This window comes from Myotis nattereri, assembly GCF_964212035.1.
Source record: "Myotis nattereri genome assembly, chromosome: 5".
Taxonomy (NCBI): domain Eukaryota; kingdom Metazoa; phylum Chordata; class Mammalia; order Chiroptera; family Vespertilionidae; genus Myotis; species Myotis nattereri.
Window position 1 is genome coordinate 5864244 of NC_138080.1, and position 19513 is coordinate 5883756.

The 19513-nt window shown below is 50.0% G+C and overlaps 1 protein-coding gene across 1 annotated transcript in view; it reads right to left on the bottom strand.

The window, feature by feature from the left end:
• The window catches only part of MAML1 (mastermind like transcriptional coactivator 1), a gene marked incomplete at its 5' end in the record, with an annotated part of 65085 nt that overhangs the window by 11057 nt on the left and 34515 nt on the right, over window positions 1–19513 (bottom strand). The window contains one exon of the mRNA XM_081091931.1: window positions 2007–3419. Within this exon, the coding sequence (XP_080948057.1) occupies window positions 2007–3419 (1413 nt within the window). The remainder of the gene's footprint in view (window positions 1–2006; window positions 3420–19513) is intronic.

The following is a 19513-nucleotide window of genomic DNA, read 5'->3' on the forward strand; positions in this document are numbered from 1 at the left end:
ACTGCAGGCTTGCTTACAGTAGTGAAGAACAGGAGACAACGCACGTTTCACAACTGTTGTCACACAACTGTTAAAAAGTTTCAATGGGTCTGATGTGCAGATGTGGAAAACAGCCCAGGACACACTGTGGAGTGAGCAAAGGAAGTGTGCGCAACCTGTCTTGGAGGAAGCCAGGGACATCTGTTCCTGTCTGAGGTCCAGCCATCAGAAGGCTCCCAGAGAGGAGGCATCTTAGAACATAACTGAGCAGAGCAGAAACGTAAATCGTGACCATGCCAGCACTGGCACGTGGCCATCCTCCCCCACAGAGCCAGGTGGTTCTGCTAGGCTTGTGCATAAGGACTAAAGAACCATGGAACTCAGAGATGTTAGAAAGCAGCACTCACCTAACAGGTTATAAGCTTACTAAAACTTAATATTTTGAACAAAGAGATCTGAAAAGTGGTTAAAAAGAAGAAGCCTCTAAGAAGCACATTAAGGCTGAACTTTACCTGCAAAATCCAGCCACAAATTACCTTGTGTAGCATAAAAGAAACACAAGACTAAGTGCAGGTGATGCCTCAAAAATGTGTATAGTTAAAACCAAAGGAATTTTACCCTATTTTTGTTTATTAAGACTCAACCCAGGCCTGGCCAGGGCACATGCCCAGGTTGTGGAGCCAATCCCCAGTGGGAGTTGTGCAGGAGACAGCCAATCAATGATTCCTCTCATCATTGATGTTTCTATCTCTCTGTCCCTCTCCCTTCCTCTCTGAAATCAATAAAAAAATATATTTTAAAAAAATATAAAAAGACTCAACCTAGGTTTGCTTGATCAATTTTCACTCCCAAGGAGTCTAAGTGATAGGGGAGAGGGCATGTAATAGGAATAGGATCACAGTTGTTTAATGATTATTCACCTTACTGACTATAGATAAGAGGTGTTCTTACAGACCCTGGGAAATGAGGATGTGCTGCAAGAAGAAAAACAGCTGTAAAAAGATGAGACACCTTGGGGCCCAGATGAGGCCATTGCTCAGGAAAGAAAATGCATTTTGAGAACAGACAAAGGACAGGAGGAGATTCAATTTTGTTGCTCTGCCTGGCCCCTGGTCCCTCTCTGGGAATTTGCCTCAGGAATGCTGACCATTCTCTAGTCCCAGGAACTGGCAGGAGCTGGGTTTTAACACCATTGAAAATTAACTACCTTGTCATGGGATTTTAAGACCTGGAAGGAGACACATGGACCACAGACCCTGCAGCCCTTATCCTGCCCCTTCCCCTTGGCATGCAGCTTTCTTCCTTACCTATACTAATAAAAGAGTAATATGCTAATTAGACCAGGAGACCTTCCGGAGGTCCTTTCAGACAAAACCATGGTGGTGGGGACGAGGCAGAGGTGGTTAGGAGCGATCAGGCCAGGAGGGAAGAGCAGTTGGGGGTGATCAGGCCAGTGGGATTGGGGGCCAGTTGGGGGCGAGCAGGCCAGCGGGGAGAGGGGGCAGTTGGGGGCCATGAGGCCGGCAGGGGAGGGCAGTTGGGGGTGATCAGGCTGGGGGGGGGGAATTGGGGGCGAGCAGGCCAACAGGCAGAGTGGTTAGGGGCGATCTGGCAGGCAGGTAGGTGAGCGGTTAGGAGTCAACGGTCCCGGACTGCGAGAGGGATGTCCAACCCCGAGGGGTCCCAGCCAGATTGGAGAGGGTGCAGGCCGGGCTGAGGGACAAACCCCCTCCCCCCCCCCCCCGCATGAATTTTGTGCACTGGGCCACTAGTCCCTATATAATCAGCCGGCTGGTAGGAGGGGTTAGAGAATTTACAAGGTGACCTGCTGCTCTCTCCATACTGCCAGCATTATATGATTCAACCCTGTCTCTGCTTAATTTGGCTCAAGTAGTGACAGGCAGCCTGGACCCATTTGGTGTCCAGGATCAAAAGGACAACCGCAGTGGCTCCCTCCCTCCTCTTTGCTCCCCAGGGACCTGGTAATTACAGGGATGCAGAGTAAGAGAGCAAAGCCATAGGCTCACCTGGCTGGGTGGAACCAGAGATCGGAAGGGCATATTTCCCGGCTTTGGTTTCATCAGAAACAAAGAGTTCTGCTCATTGCTCAGATGAGGGAGCTGCTGGGGAAGATAAGCCATCAGGGATGTCTTGCTCTGACCAACCCCAGGGCTGCCTTGCCCACAGTCCGCTTTGTAATGAGAAAGGGGCTTGGTGTTGCCATAGTCCAGCATCGACCCTTGGTTAGTCATGGTGTTCTGGCTCAAGTTACTTGGTGGCTGGTGACTCAGCAGGTTTCCATGGCTGGGCTGGAGGTAGGGGCCTCCGGGACGAGGGGCGCTCTTGTTCACATTGGGCATCATGAGCAGTTTGGAGTTGGTGAACTCTTGCTTGTAGCTGGGAGGGCTGGCAGGCTTCTCCATGGTGTAAGGAACATTTAAGGGACTGTGGGAGGAGCCCGTCTGCTGCCAGGTGGACATCTGGCCTGGTGCTGGTGCTGGGGCAGGCTGCTGTGCATTCTGGAGCATCTGCTCACGTTTCTGCTTGGCGGCGATCTGCTGGAGCTGGTGGGCAGAGGACAGCTCTGAGGCCACTCCTGGGCCCTGGCTAGGCAACACCACACTGGAGATGGCTCTTTGTGCATTCTGGGCCTGGGCTGATGCCGGCATCAGGTTGGGACTGGGATTTTCTGCCCTGGGCTGACCAGAGGTGTGGAACAGAGGCTGAGAGCCCCCTAGGCTGGATGAATCTGTGCTCACAGGCCCGGATGAAGGACCCATAAAGGTCTGTCCTACAGACCCAGTCCTCACTTGTGGAGAGCCTAACTGTTCTTGTTCAAAGGCTGCTGGAGAGAATTCTGTCTTAATATTAATGTCCTGTGCCAAGGGGGGCTGTGTGGCAGAACCAGAGGACTCTGGGTCCTTCTTCTCCTCAAAATCCTCAGTGAACAGATCCTTCATGTCTTCATCAGGCACCGACCTGTTCAGCTCCTCGATGAGCTCCTTCCACTCCTGCTCGTTCAGGTTGAGGTCAGGCATGAGGTTGCTTTGGGATATGGAGCCTCCGGCCCCCGTGATCATGCAAGGCAGATCATCGACAGGCTCCTGCTTCAGCTCTTTATTCAGGCTCAGAGGAAATGACTCACTGGGGTTGCTGCCTCCATTCAGGTGGAGGTGCGAATCGGCCAGACACTTCTTGCTCATGGAGTCCAGTCCCAGCGAGTGCTTCCCGCCGGCCTGCAGGGCCTCTGCACCTGGCTCCTCGGGCTGACTGAGGGGGGAGGCTGGAGGCAGGCCATTGGAAGAGACACCTACTCCCATGGGAGCCTCCCGGCGGGTCTTCTTGTGCCCAGAAAAGAGGTCTCCATAGCCATTCTGCTGACCGCCATTCTGTGGGGAGGTGGTACTATCGAGACTCCTCTTCACCGTGTCATGGAGATGCTAAAAAACATGGAAAAGAGCGATGATGTGCACAGCAACATGGAAAAGGCCCTCTGCTTCTCAGGGTGACTCAAAGTAGGGCCCTGCGGCCCTGCGTGCTCTCCTAATGATTTTGCCCAGCCAGTTTACACTCCCCACTCTGGGAACCCCTCCTCCCATTTCCGGGTCCTGGGGCCTCGCCTGAGTCAGGACCACTAACTCAGCTGTGGGAAAGCAACCCAGTTAGTCGATGGGTCAGTCCCTGGACTTTTGCAGGACACAAGCTTGATGCTGCTCAGTCATTCAGGGTGAGGGTGTGCCCAACAGTGGAACAGAGGAGAAAGAGCCAGAGGATACATATATGTTCTGAGGGCATCATGTGAGTCTGGATCTAATTATACCAGAGACCAGCCATTCCCCAGCCCTACACTGGCCTTTCCACCTATGGGAACAAACACATCCCTTTTTGTGTTTAAGCTGTTTGGCTAGGACAGGGGCCCTGGCAGCACAGGCTCTTTCTCAGGCTTGGTGCGGGCTGGCCACCAGCACAGGCTCCGCCTTGTTGCACGGGCCAGTGCCAATGCCCTACCCAGCCTTTCTAGAGCTTTGCTCAGCCCCACCCCTTTTCTCCACTTTTCTCCCACTCTCCTCCCTGACAACCATGAGCATCTTCTAATCCCCTGCACCCAGTCGCCAGCCTTCACAAACCCTATGTCTTATCAAGACCATCTGGTCACAGACGGGTCTGTCTGCACTGATATTCTTGCTTCCCCATATCCTCAACTAAATTAATTCAACTACTCATTTATAAAGAGTCTGCCTTGTGCCAGGAACAAGTGCTATGGACTATCAAGACAAATAGGGTGGTCCCCTCTCCTCATGGGCTCCCAGTCTTCTAGGATATAGGACATGCAGGGACATGGCTACAAAATAAGATGAATGGCTTATGCAAGCAGTAGAGCTGTAAGCACTCTGACAATGCAGGGGCTGGAATTTCAGGAAGTAGGATGAGGAGGAGAGAAGGTAGTAAGTGTCTTCCTACTATTTCCCCAGTCTCATTTTCAGCTGTCAGGACAGGACTCTTCCACTAACAGAGGTGCCTAAACTTAGCCTCTAAACACTGGCTGCTCCTTTACTATGTTTACTCTTGTTACATTTTTGTCCTTCACCCCCCACCCTACCTAATTCCATGGTTCCTTCCCACTGACTATACTGAGCTATTTACAAAGTTCCAAATAACAAATTTCACTATTATCTTTAAACAGATTTCAGAGGAGTCAGACAGTAGGATGTGCTGTTGTTCCCCAGCTGCAGAGAAGGGCCATAATGACCTACCACATCTGCCCTAGGAGAGAGTGCAGGAGTATCGTAACCTGGGTTCCTATCCAAGGCAACACCGTGGACACCAGCTCTTAGCAGCAAACTACTCACTAGGCACTAATGCACAAGGAGTAAGAAAAAAAGAAGGGCAATTTTCTAAATCTACGAATCCCCATTCTAATGCTCCCATTCCTTCCCCCCCACTTCAAGATTTTCTTTATTTCTTAACTGTTAAAGCCAATTGTATATTGCTCTAAAATCCCGGCTGAGTACTTCTTTAAATTGATATCTATGTACTTAAATTAGCTCCGAAAAACCTAGTAATGTTTGATAAATGAAACTGTAGGGAAGAGTAAGAAAACATGATTCTAAGACCAAATCTCAAGCATGCAGCCAAACCCTCCGTTTACATTCTTTTCACTTTACTTTTTTTGTAGTTTCCTCTGCTTCATGCTGCCACCTAGTGGTGAGAGGGGGAAAGAAGCCATACTCCTAAAATGGAGCCTTTATATGATCCATTGTTTGAAAAGTTTCCTTTGGGGATGGTAAATTTATACTCATTTAATCTGTCAGAAGGAAATCAAAACGGGTTGTTAATTTTTCTTGAAATTTTATTCTTTCTATTGTTTTATTTTTTTAAAATATATTTTTATTGATTTCAGCGAGGAAGGGAGAGGGAGAGAGAGAGACATCAATGATGAGAATCATTGATTGGCTGCCTCCTGCACGTTGCCTACTGGGGATCAAGCCCGCAACCAGGCATGTGGCCTTGACCGGAATTCAACCCAGGACCCTTCAGTCTGCAGGCTGATGCTCTTATTCACTGAGCCAAACCAGCTGGGGCTAGTTTTCTTTATGAAAAATCATTTGTTCCTCAGTGTCGTGTTTGGGCTGTCTGTCAACCTGCTCAGTTTTCCATTTTCCTAAGGAGGAAGATGGAAACCTAAAAGGTCAAGGCGCTTGAAGAGTCAGCTGGTTGCCCCAGATTAGAAACAGAATCCTTTTTTGCCCTAACAATTATAAAAGCTACCACTCCTTCTTTCAATATCCACATGCAAACAGATGCAGACAAGTTCCAAAGCAACAACTTAATTTTGCAATACGAATTGCATTTACCCAAAGGAAACACCAGGCCATTGTCTCAACCCCTCTCAGAACTGGACTGCAATGATGCAGATGGACAGGAAGGGAGAGGGAAAGGTGACCTGGCGGATTTTTAGCCGTGTGCATACGCAGGAGTGCCTGATATGTGCAGGGCACTGCAGAGAGGCAAGGTGAGTGAACAACAGAGCCTCATCTCCAGGAATTCATAAGAGATGGGAAAATGGCCTGAACAGATTACATAAGAACGAACACAGTAATCACTTGTAAGTACATGGCTGGCATGTAAGAGGGATTAAAAGAGGATTCTGGGAGCAGCACGGAGTGAGTCAGAGCTTCAAGACAGAAAGCATTTGTACATGGCTGGCATGTACAAATGCACATGCTTGCTTCAGCATAATGTGGTATTTCTGGGTGCTCAGCTCAGAGGTTCCTGTCTTAACTATCAAGTGGTCTCCGGGGGGAGGCCACTCCCCTGCACAGGGCTCCAGGAGGATCCAGTTCTGGGATAAAACCATCTGGTGCTTGTTTCCTTCACAAGGGGGCTTTGCTGAAGAATGCTGCATGCCTGACAGTAAACTGGAGGCCCCACATGCTCACCCAGCCAGGCTTGCAGCAATGAACCCTGAAGGCTTGACTCCCACCCTTGCCTGTGCCACCCACCATCTTCTATTCAGAAAGAGGGGCCCCCACATATCAATGCTGCTCCCAGTCAAGCTGGAGTTGCCACACATTGTGGACACTGTCAACATCCTGACACCCTGCTTGACCTACTAGGCTTACATAACAGTCCTCTACTTCCTCTCTTCCACCATCCACCACTGAAATTCCAGTGTGCTCTGTAGTCAAACTCCCCCAAATGATAACCCCTATCCTCTTTCACTCCAAGTTAACGAACAGAGGCAGCTGGTTAAGACAAGGGTGGCTCTCTCATCCATGCTCCTTACATGCTGTCAGCCACGAAGGGCAGCCACCAGTGCTCCCTGCCCCTTCTCATAGGCATTCACTTTCCCTCCTCCCTCTTCAGTCATCCTCCTATCAGCCAAATGCCCCCACTCCCCAGCTGCATGTTAGTCCAAAACCACATGGCTTCTATCCTCTGGAACTGACTGGATGTTGGATGTGGGCGAAGAAAGGGAGGGTTTAGGAGGACTGCTTTCTCCAAGGCCAGAATGATCTTCATGATGTTAAACGCAGCCTAGATTTTTAGTCTTTCCCTCTCCCTTTCTGTCCATCTGCCTCTTAATAATTCCCTCCATCTTTAAAGCTCTTTCCTTATATTTCTTTACATTATCTTTCTTTCTCTTCTACTTTTATGGTTGTTTCTTCTCAGACTCATTTAAGGTAGGTGTAGGTCTCCCTTTCAAATAAATATCAGAGACCTCTCCTCTCTTCACTATGCACACACTACCACTGACCTCATCCATTCCCGTCTCAAATTCCTATGACTGAACATCACACTCAGAATAAACCCAGCTTCCTAGGGACCAAGTGCCGATCCACCAGCCCTCCCTCCCCTCTGGCCTCTTTCATGGGCCTCCCTAAGGTGCACCCCGCCCCCCGCCCCCCCCCCCCCCCCAGTCACACTGGCCTTCTTTCAGTTCCTCCAATGCACCTGCTCATTCTGCCTCAGGGCCTTTGCCCAGAATTCATGTTTGTTTGCTTGTTTATCCTCACCTGAGGGTATTTTTCCCACTAACTGTTTTAGAAAGTGAAAGGGAGGAGGGAGGGGAGGGAAGAGAAGAGAGGAAAGGGAAACATCCATGTGAGAGAGACACATCTTTGCCTCCCGCACACACCCTGACCAGGGCTGGGGATCAAATCTGCAATCCAGGTATGAACCCTCGACTGGGAATCAAACCCGAGACCCTTCAGTTGTGTGGGCCACTGACCACCACCAGCCAGGGCCAGAATACCTTTTCCCTTTGTCTTCTCAGGGGTAGCTCCTCTCTTCAGAGTCATTCTCTGAATACCTACCTACTCCTTCCCCACAGTCACTCTCTATCCCAAGGGTGGGCAAACTTTTTGACTCGAGGGCCACAATGGGTTCTTAAACTGGACCGGAGGGCCGGAACAAAAGCATGGATGGAGTGTTTGTGTGAACTAATATAAATTCAAAGTAAACATCATTACATAAAAGGGTACGGTCTTTTTTTTTTTTTTTTAGTTTTATGCATTTCAAACGGGCCAGGCACGGCTGCAGTCTATCTTATTTTCTTGTTAATCGCCCCACCTGAGGCACTCATTTGAACGGGTATGGCTCCCCCCAATTAGAATGAAAAGCAGATACCCCAGTCCCTAGAACAGTGCCTAGCACTCCATAAATATTTGTGAATGAATGTGTTATCTCTAACCTACCCACGTTTAAGAGCTCCAGACTCCTGTCTGTCCAACTACCTACCCGGTGCTCTACCGGGGGCACAGATACCTACGGCTAATCTGCACAGCCTGAAGCAGTGTCTCCCTAGTCCTATTCGCCTCTCCTCCGTTCCTGCCTCGGGCACTGTCATGACCACCGACCCACTAAAACAAACTGGAAACCAGGAAGCCACGCTTGCCCTTCCTCCTCTAGTCTCTGCACCCAGTCAGTATCTACCCCTGTTGAGTCCACCTCCTTAGCATTTCTTGAATCCACATGCTTCTCTCCTTTCCCTAGCACCAATTTAACTGACTGGAATTATTCTAACCTTGTCTAAAGCTAGTCTACCTTCATCTGTGTTCCACATTATGGTCACAGAGTTCACGCTGAAGGGCACATCTGATCCACTCACTCTTGCCTAAAGCACTTCCATGGCACCTTGTTGCCCTCAGGTCTATGGTTCTGAGCTCAGCTCTGCCGTCCTTCTGGCTCTGGCACGAGTGTAACTCCCTACCAACTCTCCAACCACACCAGTGGTGTGGCTCACTGGAACTCCTCAAAATATAGGCCAAAAGGGAGAAAATCATATCTTTTTAAGGTAACAATGGTTAACTATTGGAAATTTCAGCCTAATACCATGCTGGCTTTTCCTTTGCTCCTGAGTTCTTCTAGCACACTGCACACACACTCAGGATCCTCAGGAACCCTGTGTAGGAGAAGATCCCCGTTAGGTAAAGTGAGTCTATTTTTATGTAACTTTCAAGGTTTCAATGATTTGAGGAAAAATCCTGAAAATCCAAGTCAAGTAGCAACTTTAATAAGACACGGATTTGGGACAAGTCCTGACTTCCCAGTGTGCCTTGCTGAGCACTTTGCACCTGCACTTACTGTTCCCCAATGTGTTTCAGAAACTTAGTCCACCCACAAAGGCACCCTAAGGCTGGGTGCCATTGCTCTTGTTTTATAGCTGATGGATGTCAGAGACTCCATGAGATTTTCTGAGGACTGAGGAGGATCTGCTGCTGATGCCCACAGCCCTGCCCGCCCCTGGTCAGACTGAGGTGAGGCTCCGTTTAATCCCACTTCCACCTGGGAAGCTAAAAGAGGATTCTGGGAGCAGCACGGAGTGAGTCAGAGCTTCAAACTATAAGACAAAAAGCACCTCCCCTAGCACAAAGAGCTCCATCAAGGTGTCCTTCACAGAAAAACAGGCTGTGTTATGAGGAAACCCCCTATACCCGCGCCACAAACATTTCTTTGTAAACTATTTAAAGAAAAATTATCACAGATCTATAATCTGCTACTATAGAGTCCCCTTTTAAAGACATGATTTATCTTACTAGTTTGGTACCTAAATGACTTAGGAGCATGGGGAGCACTAAAGAGATCTGCAAGCACTAGTGCTTGCCAGTGAATTGCCTATAAGGATACACCAAAAATAGTGTATTCCTGAGAACTGCCTTTTCCAGAAAACTTTAGTTTGGTGCCTACACATTTTACTATCACCTTTTAAAACTTTGTTTTTAAAGAATTATAGATTCACGCCCTGGCCAGGTAGCTCAGCTGGTTAAGGTGTTGTCCCATGCACCAAAAAAAAAATTAAAAAGCCACACTAATAAAAGACAAAGATGCAAATTGACCGTACCTTCGCCACATCCAAGCCACGCCCACCAGCCAATCAGAGCAACTATATGCAAATTAACCCAACCAAGATGGCAGCCGGCAGCCGCGGAGCTGGAGCAAGCAGGAGGCTTGGTTGCCCCGGCAATGGAGAAAGCCAAGCTTCCCGCCTGCCCTGGCCGGCTATGGAGAAAGCCAAGCTTCCCGCCTGCCCTGGCCGGCTGTGGCCTCCACAAAAGGCAACAAAGTTTCAATTATAGAAGATAAATAAATCCCAGATACCTGCTTCTAGCCAGCCTCCACTGGGAGCTTGGGTGCAAACAGCCATCAGCCCCTCACCCAGGCTGGCCAGGCACCCCAGCAGGACCGCCCCCCCCTCCCTGAAGGGTGTGTGGCCAGTGTGAAAACGGCCCTCAACACCTCATCCAGGCTGTCCAGACACCCCAGCGGGACCCCCACCCTGATCCGGGACACCCTTCAAACCAGCCAGCCCCCACCCATGTACCAGGCTTCTATCCTATATAATAAAAGGGTAATATGCAAATTGACCCTAACAGCAGAGCGACTGGGAATCACTGGTCACTATGACACACACTGACCACCAGGGAGCAGATGCTCAATGCAGGCGCTACTCCCTGGTGGTCAGTGTGCTCCCACAGAGGGCACTCTGCTCAGCCACAAGCCAGGCTGATGGCTGCCAGTACAGCGGTGGTGGCGGGAGCCTCTCCCGCCTCCTCAGCAGCACTAAGGATGTCCGACTGCAGCTAGGCCTGCTCCCCACTGGCAAGTGGACATCCCCCGAGGGCTCCCGGGATGCCAGAGGGATGTCTGACTGCCAGCTTAAGCCCAACCCCCCCGCGAGTGGGCCTAAGCCAGCAGGTGGTCATCCCCTGAGGGGTCCCAGACTGTGAGAGGGCACAGGCCAGGCTGAGGGACCCTCCCGAGTGCACAAATTTTTGTGCACCGGGCCTCTAGTAAGATAAATAAAGGTTGTAGGTTCAATTCTAGGCACATACCTAGGTTGTGGGTTGCATCTCCAGTTTGGCATGTATAGGAGGCAACCAGTTGCTGTTTTTCTCTCTCTCTTTCTCTCCCTTCCTCTCTCTAAAATAAATGGAACATATCCTTAGGTAAGGAAAAGAAAAAAGAATTATAGATTCATAGGAAGTTGCAAAGAGATTACAGAGAGGTCTCCTGTTACTCTTCACCCAGTTTTCCCCAATGGCTGTATTTTACATAATTACAGCACCTTATCAACTGGGAAGACCACAGTTGGTGTCACTGCAGCATGTAAGTCACATTTAAAAAAAAAAATCTATTTTATTGATTTTTTACAGAGAGGAGGGGAGAGGGATAGAGAGTTAGAAACATCGATGAGAGAGAAACATCGGTCAGCTGCCTCCTGCACACTCCCTACTGGGGATGTGCCCACAACCAAGGTACATGCCCTTGACCGGAATCGAACCTGGGACCCTTCAGTCCTCAGGCTGATGCTCTATCCACTGAGCCAAACTGATCAGGGCTGTAACTCACATTTTTTAAATAAAAAGCTTGGCCATATGTTTTACACAATCTCTTCCTATCCTATCTAATAATAGACAAACATTGACCGTACCTTCGCTACGCCTCCCATTGGCTAATCAGAGTGATATGCAAATTAACCACCAACAAAGATGGCGGTTAATTTGCATACATAGGCTCCAAGCCGCGAGCGAAGTCTGATGGCTCCCGGCAGCGAAGCCTAAGGGAGGTCCTGTGTGTTTATGTTTCCCTTCAGGCCCCAGCAGCCCCAAGCCCTGCCACCTCGGTGCTGGGGCTGCTGGGGGCTGGATTGGAGACACAGACACACAGGGGAGCCCGGCACCCAGCAGCCCCAAGCCACTCCAGTGGGCCTAACACGGACCTGGATGGGAGCCGTGGGGCCAAGCAGCGAGGCACAACCCACCCACTCCTGCGGGCTGATTGTGGCAGTGTGGACGGGATGCGACCGGGCCGGGCCGCGGGAGGCGAGCGAGCAGGAGGCATGACCTGCCCACTCCAGCAGGCCGATGCAGCCTCGCCTCTGCCGCTCTGCAACCGTCGCCTCCGCAGCTGCAGTGTTCGGACCCAGCCCCGCAGCCTGCCTTGGGCTCCGCTCAAGGAGGGGCTGGGGGCCTGGGGTTTACTAAACTTTACTGGAGCTGCTCCCCACAACCCAGCCCCTGCCCCAGAACCATGCTGCCCGCAGCAAGGCGCCCCAGCAGCGTCCTGACAGGTGGGCGGCAGGAGAGCCGAGTAGGGGGGGGGGCTGCAGGGAGCCACGGGAGGGCTGGGCCGCAGGAGCCAAGCTCCCAGGGGTCTGAGGAGAGAGCCTGAAGGTAGAGGAACCTTCGGCAAAGCGGCCGCCAGGAGCCGCGGCCATGGGGTCTGCAGGCACGCGCACAGGCCTCCGCCTGATGGGGGATCCTGGGCAAGCGCCATGGCTTTGGCTTCGGGGAAGCAGCTGGCCAGGAGGCAGGCGGCCCAAGGGGCGCAGAGTGGCGCCAAGGTGGGGTGCACTGTAGGGGGCTCAGGCCTGGGCAGGGTGCTGGCGGGCGGATATGTGCGCGCCTGCGGAGAGCGAGGTTCTGTAGTGGCCCCAATAGGCGGGAAACAAGAGGCGGCGTGGAAGGACGCCCGGCAGAGGAGTGCGGACTCGCAGCCCTGAGGCGGGGGTGGGGGGGGCAGCGCCACCTCAGTGGAGGAGCGCCGCACTGCTGGGTACCCCACTGTGGCGGTTTGGTGAAGCTCCCAGGGCGGCCTGCACACTTGAGAGGCCAGGACTCCTGCTCCCACCTTGGCCCCAAAACAAGCCTGCGTCCGCCCTGCCCCCAGTTCTCACCCCGCCCCATGGGGGTGCACACCTGCACGGTGAGTGCAAGCCTACCACCTGCTCCCCAGAAGGGGGGGGGCAGTAAAGAATGGGGTGGGGCGGGGGAGAGGAAAGAATGTGGAGCATCCATGATGAAGAGGAGCTGGAGAATGAGGCTTGGAAGCCTCACGGGGAGGTTTGTTCTGCTTGCCCCGCGGCTGTCCCTTAGGAAAGGCGGAGAGCCGGCTGTGAGGGCTCCTGCGCAAGGAGTCCAGTTCCATGGCCAACTGGAATTGGCCTCAGATTCCTGCTCTGTAAAATGTGTTAGCGTGTCCCAGTACCTTCACTGAGCTTTGAGGGCCAATTGAGATACTATATAAAGAAAATGAGGGAAGACATGAGAAAGAAAAGGAAGGGCGGGCAACACAAAAGAAAGACTGGAAGGAACCTATAAGCCTATTGTCACTTAAATAGGGAACAGAGTCAATAGTGTTGTAATGATGGTATGAAGCCAGGTGGGTACTGGAAATATCAGGGAACACTTCGTAAAGTATACGATTACCTAACCACTATTCTGTAACTAATATAAAACCTGAAACTAATACAAAGTAATATTGAGTGTAAAATGAAAATAGGAGTGAAATTTTTCTAAATTTCAAAGTTTAAATAAAGGCTATAAAGGAAGGAAGAGGGAGAATAAAAATAGTGTTTTTCATTTTACCACTTTATTATCTTTTCAGTACATGAAAAAGACAGTTGTCTTTATATGGTGCTTTTATGTTTTCTAAGTCATTACCTCATTTGATGTTCAGGGCAACTTAAAGACAAGATTATTCCCTCCACTATTCAAAGAAAGAAAATCTTGGTGCCTGGCCCCAAAGATTCAATCGTCAAGCCCTTATTGTAAAGCAGGGTTAGTGAAATTTTCTGTGAAGGGTCATATCTATACTAATAAAAGCCTTGGGCTGAAACCGGTTTGGCTCAGTGGATAGAGCGTCGGCCTGCGGACTGAAAGGTCCCAGGTTCGATTCCGGTCAAGGGCATGTACCTGGGTTGCGGGCATATCCCCAGTAGGAAATGTGCAGGAGGCAGCTGATCGATGTTTCTCTCTCATCGATGTTTCTAACTCTCTATCTCTCTCCCTTCCTCTCTGTAAAAAATCAATAAAATATATTAAAAAAAAAAAAGCCTTGGGGGTGATCTGGCCAGCAGGGGAGGGCAGTTGGGGATGATCAGGCCGGCAGGGAAGTAGTTAGGCGTCAATCAGGCCGGCAGGGGAGCTGTTAGGTGGCGGTCAGGCTGGCAGGCTGAAGCAGTTAGGGGCAATCAGGCAGGCACGCAGGCGAGCAGTTAGGAGACAGCGGTCCAGGATTGTGAGAGGCATGTCCAACTGCCGGCAGTCGGACATCCTGGGATCAGGCCTGTCAGACATCCTGGGATCAGGCCTAAACCAGCAGTCGACATCCCCCAAAGGGTCCGAGATTGGAGAGGGTGCAGGCTGGGCTGAGGAACACCCCGCTCTTGAGCACCGGGACACTAGTCCTATCTAATAAAAAAGAAACATGGTAATTAGATGTAACTTCGCTACCCTTCCCATTGGCTAATCAGCGAGATATGCAAATTAACTGCCAACCAAGATGGCGGCCGGCAGCCAGGCAGCTGATGCGAACAGGGAGGCTTACTTGCTCCAGTGACGGAGGAAGCCAGGTTCTCCGCCTGCCGCTGCCAGCCTCTCAGCTGCAACTCTAAGAAACATTGTTACAAATATAGAAGCTAAATAAAACCCCAGAAACCTGCTTTCAGTCAGTCCGGCTTGAGCCAGCAGGATTGCAACAGTGTTAAAATTATAGAACCCGCCAAAACCGGTTTAGCTCAGTGGATAGAGCGTCAGCCTGCGGACTGAAAGGTCCCGGGTTCGATTCCGGTCAAGGGCATGTGCCTGGGTTGCAGGCACACCCCCAGTGGGAGATGTGCTGGAGGCAGCTGATCGATGTTTCTTGCTCATCGATGTTTCTAACTCTCTATCTCTCTCCCTTCCTCTCTGTAAAAAATCAATAAAATATATTAAAAAAAAAAATTATAGAACCCAACCAAACCCAGATCCCTGCTTTCAGCAGCCGAGGTCTCAGAGCTGGAGTTGAGCCTAAAGACGGCTCTCAGCTCCAGTGACAGCCATAGAGGGTAAATAAATCACAGAATGAAAAAGAAAAAAGAAATAAAAGAGAGGTTGGGAGCTTCAGTCACCCGCCAGCCTGAAAACGGCCCTCAGCCCCTCACCCCCTCACCCAGACTGGCCAGGCACCCCAGTGGGGACCCCCACCCTGAAGGGGGTGTGACCAGCTGAAAACAGCCATCATCCCCTCACTCAGGCTGGCCAGGCACCCCAGTGGGGACCCCCACCCTGATCCAGGACACCCTTCAGGGCAAACCAGCAGGCCTCCACCCGTGCACCAGGCCTCTATCCTATATAGTAAAAGGGTAATATGCCTCCCAGCACCAGGATCAGCGGAGCCACGAGGTCTCCTGGCACCGGGATCAGAGGAGCCGCGAGGCCTCCCAGCACCGGGATCAGTGGAGCTGCGAGGCCTCCTGGCCCCTGGAGCAACGTGACAGGGGGCAGCACCCAAACCCCCTGATTGCCCTGTGGCTCTGTGTGTGACAGAGGGCAGGGTCACAACCTCCCTATCTACCCTGCTCTGTTCGTGAAAGGGGAAGGCGCCCCAACCCTCTGATCGGCCCTGCTCTGTGTGACAGGGTGGAGCCGCAACCTCCCCAGCGGCCCTGCCTTGAGTGTGACAGGAGGTGGCGCCCCAACCCCCAATCGGCCCTACCCTGAGCGTGACTTAGGGTGGCATCGCAACTTCCTGATCCGTCCTGCTCTGTGCATGGCAGGGGGGAATCTCCCCAACCCCCCTGATGGGCCCTGCTCTGTGCGTGACAGGGGGCAGCACCCCAATCCCCTGATTGGCCGGCTCTGTATGTGACAGGGGTGGCGCCACAACCCCCTGATCTGCTCTGCTCTGTGCGTGACAGGGGGTGGCGCCGCAACCTCCCCATCGACCCTGCCTTGAATGTGACAGGGGGCAACCCCCCAACCCCCCAATTGGCCCTACCCTGAGCGTGACTGAGGGTGGCATCGCAACCTCCTGATTCACCCTGCTCTGTGCATGACAGGGGGCGGCGCCCCAACTCCCCAATCGGCCCTGCTCTGAGCCCAACCAGGGGCTGCGGGGCAGGCACCTAGGGATTGGGCCTGCCCTCTGCCACCCGGGAGTGGGCCTGAGCCAGCAGGTCGTTATCTCCCGAGGGGTCCCAGACTGTGAGAGGGCACAAGTGGGGCTGAGGGATACGCCCCCCACACACACACAAATTTTGTGCACCGGGCCTCTAGTATGATTATAAAGCAGAAAGAATAAATTTACATTTTATACTGAGAAACAAAACTGCTAAATAGATTGCTTCTTGCATTTTGCACACAGTTTGTATATTCTCTTTGCTACAAAAAAAAAAAAAAAACCTATTGGGAAGCCATGAGGCTCAAAAGATTGCTGATAAACATGAAAACAAAGTAGGTTATCAATAAATGGCTGTGGCACTCCTTGCTTTCCTGACCTGCATAATGAAGATCCTGAGTAAGATGATCTAAAGTTCCACTCATCCAGCTAATATCAATGATTGCCCTATAAAGGGAGTTGCCCTGGGGGTTCATGCAGACTCACTCACTGAGATTATACTATGTGCCAGACACTGTGCACAAAATAATGGTAAAGTCAGCTGTGCACTAGGTTTTTACTATACTAGGCAGGGCACTAGGCACAGGGGATAAGAAGATAAATAAGACAGTTCTGTTCCCACCAGCTGGATGTGATGAAGAAGCTATGAAGGCAGGACAGAATATTAATGGAAGCAAGAGAGGGAAGGGTAGGTTAGACTTCCTGGATAAGGGGGAGACATTAAGTGGGAGTGGGCTGTGACTTAATGGAAAATTTTAAAAAATACACAAAACTAGAGAGAACAATATACTGAACCCTCATACGCCCATCACCCAATTTATTTAAAAAAATATTTTTATTAAAATACCACATGATCTCACTCATTTATGGATAATAAAGAACATTATAATCAGATGAACAAAAAGATAGATACAGAGGCAGAGAAGCATCGAACAGACTGTCAAACTATAGTGGGAAGGCTGGGGAGGGTTGGGGGAGGAAGGTAAGAGATCAACTGAAGGACTTATATGCATGCATATAAGCATAAACAATGAACGCAAGAGACTGAGGGTAGGGGAGGCCGGGGGAAGGTCAATGGGGAAAAAAGGAAACATATGTACTATTCTTTGTAATACTTTAAGCATTAAAATAAAATTAAAAAAAATATTTTTATTGATTTCAGAGAGGAAGGGAGAAGGAGAGAGAAACATCAACGATGAGAGAGACTCATTGATCGGCTGCCTCCTGCACGCCCCCTACTGGTGATGGAGCCCTCAACCCGAGCATGTGCCCTGACCCATAACTGTTCATAGGCAGACACTCAACCACGGAGCCACACCAGCCAGGCGCCCACTCCTGTATTTTTACACCCATATTCGCAGCAGCATTATTCACAATAGTTAAAAGGTAGAAGTAACCTTAGAGTCCATCAGTAGGTAAATGGATACATAAAATGTGGTATATACATACAATGGAATATTACTTGCCTTAAGATGCAAGGAAATTCAGACATATGCTACAACATGTATGAGGACAATATGTTAAGTGAAATAAGCCGGTCACAAAAGGACAAATACTGTATAAGTCCAATTATATTAGATACCTAAAGTAGTCTAATTCATAGAGACAGAAAATAGAATGGGTGGTTCCTAGGGACTGGGGGAAGGAAAGAATGGAGAGTTAGTATTTAATGAGCACAGAGTGTTAGTTCTGAGGAGAAAAGAGTTCTGGAGATGGATGCTGCACAACAATGTGATTGTACTTAATGACACTGACCTATACACTTTAACATGGTTAAAACAGTAAATTTTATGTGTGTTTTACAATTTAAAATTTTTTAAATTATTTATTATTATCCTATATTCCATCATTGTTCTTGTTTCATTCATATGCTACCTTAACTAAATCACACCATTTCTTCTTAAATACTTCAGCCTGTATTACTAAAATATAAAAAACACTTTAAAAAAATAACCATGAAACCCTTACTGAATGTGAATGTTTTTAAAAATCAAATTGTCGTTAGAGTTGGGTTATTCAAGTCAGGATCCAGCACACTGTATTTAGTTGACATGTTCTTAAGACTCTTTTAATACAGCTGCCTCCTGCATGCCCCCTACTAGGGACGGAGCCCACAACCTGGGCATGTGTCCGGACTGGTGCACAGGACGACGCTCAACCAACTAAGCCACATTGGCCAGGGCTATGAGTTCTTTTATCCTCTGTATTTCTCGTAAACTTGATCAGATTCAGATTTTTAAAAGATATATACTTGCAGGTGATGTGCTGCATGCCATTTTAATAGGACATTAGCAGATGAGGTCAGATTTGCATTTTTATAAGCTCACTACAGTGGTTGTGTGGCAAGTGGATTTTAGGGATGGAGGCCCAGCTAGCATGACCAACCAGTAAAATGCAGAAATAGTTTGTAAAAGAGATGAGCCCTGCTGTGAGTACTGGAGAAAGATGATTTCAGAGGTAGGGTAGAAGAAACTTCAGCAGGTAATGGAGACGGATTTTATATTGCGGGTAAGGGAGAAAGAAGTTTCTACCAAGTTTGGATACATGGGTAAGACAGAGAACAAAGAAAAAGCAGTTTGGCAGGGGAAGGGATCAGTTCAGTTTTAGCCCCGAAGAGAGGACTGGACCACAGAGAGGCCATCCAAGAGGCAGTGACTAGAAGTTCAGTGCGAGGCAGTCAATAGCAACACACGCGGCTGAGACCATGATCAGGTTCCTTCGCTCAGGAAGGGTGAGGAGCCATCCAAGGGGTGGGTGAAGAGCCCATAAAGAAAACAGCACAAGGTAAAGTGATGAGTTAAATGCATCAGAAAGGTTCCAAATGATAAAGGCTGAACATATCCTTTGGGTCTGGTAACTAAAAGGTCACTGATATTGGCCAGAGCAGTTCTAGAAGGTTGACTGGAGTAAAACCTTGAATGAGAAGTATACTCAATTGAGTGAGTACTACAGTACTGAATTGCTCTTTTCCAAGTTTAGATTTAAAAGGGAAATAGAGACACAAAGTAGGTAAGTGGTTGTCTAGGGCTAGGAAGGGGGATTATTGAGAGGTGAAGCTAAGCGATGTAGGGTTTCTTTCTGAGGTGATGAAAACGTTCTAAAATGGGAACCAAGATGGCGGCATAGGTTAACGCAGGAGTTTGCTGCCTCGAACAACCACTTCAAAAGTGAAACTAAAAGACGGAACGAACACCACCCAGAACCACAGGAACGCTGGCTGAGTGGAAGTCCTACAACTAGGAGGAAAGAGAAACACATACCGACACTCAGAGGAGGCGCAATGCTGAAGTCAAATACTGAGGTGCGGAGTGCATGCAGAGCGGGCTGGTGGCTGAGGGCGTGGCATTTTGAATCGGGAGGGAGTTTCAGACTCTGAGCTCCAGACCCGGGCGAGTCTTTAGGGACCCTGACTCAAACGGGAGAAGCGGGACTGTCTGGCTTCGGTCGGAACGAGTGCAGCTTTCTCTCCGAGGTTTGCAGCGGTTGCTGGGACTCAGAGAGGCAGAGCCCCTGGGGACAGGACTGAGAGCAGCCATAACTGCTCTCTCTGGCCCACCCTGTGAATCCCGTGCGACCCACCCGCCACGTCCAAGCCCTGCACAGAGGCATTTGCCGGATAGCCTCAGGCAAATGCCAGATTAGCACCTCCCTA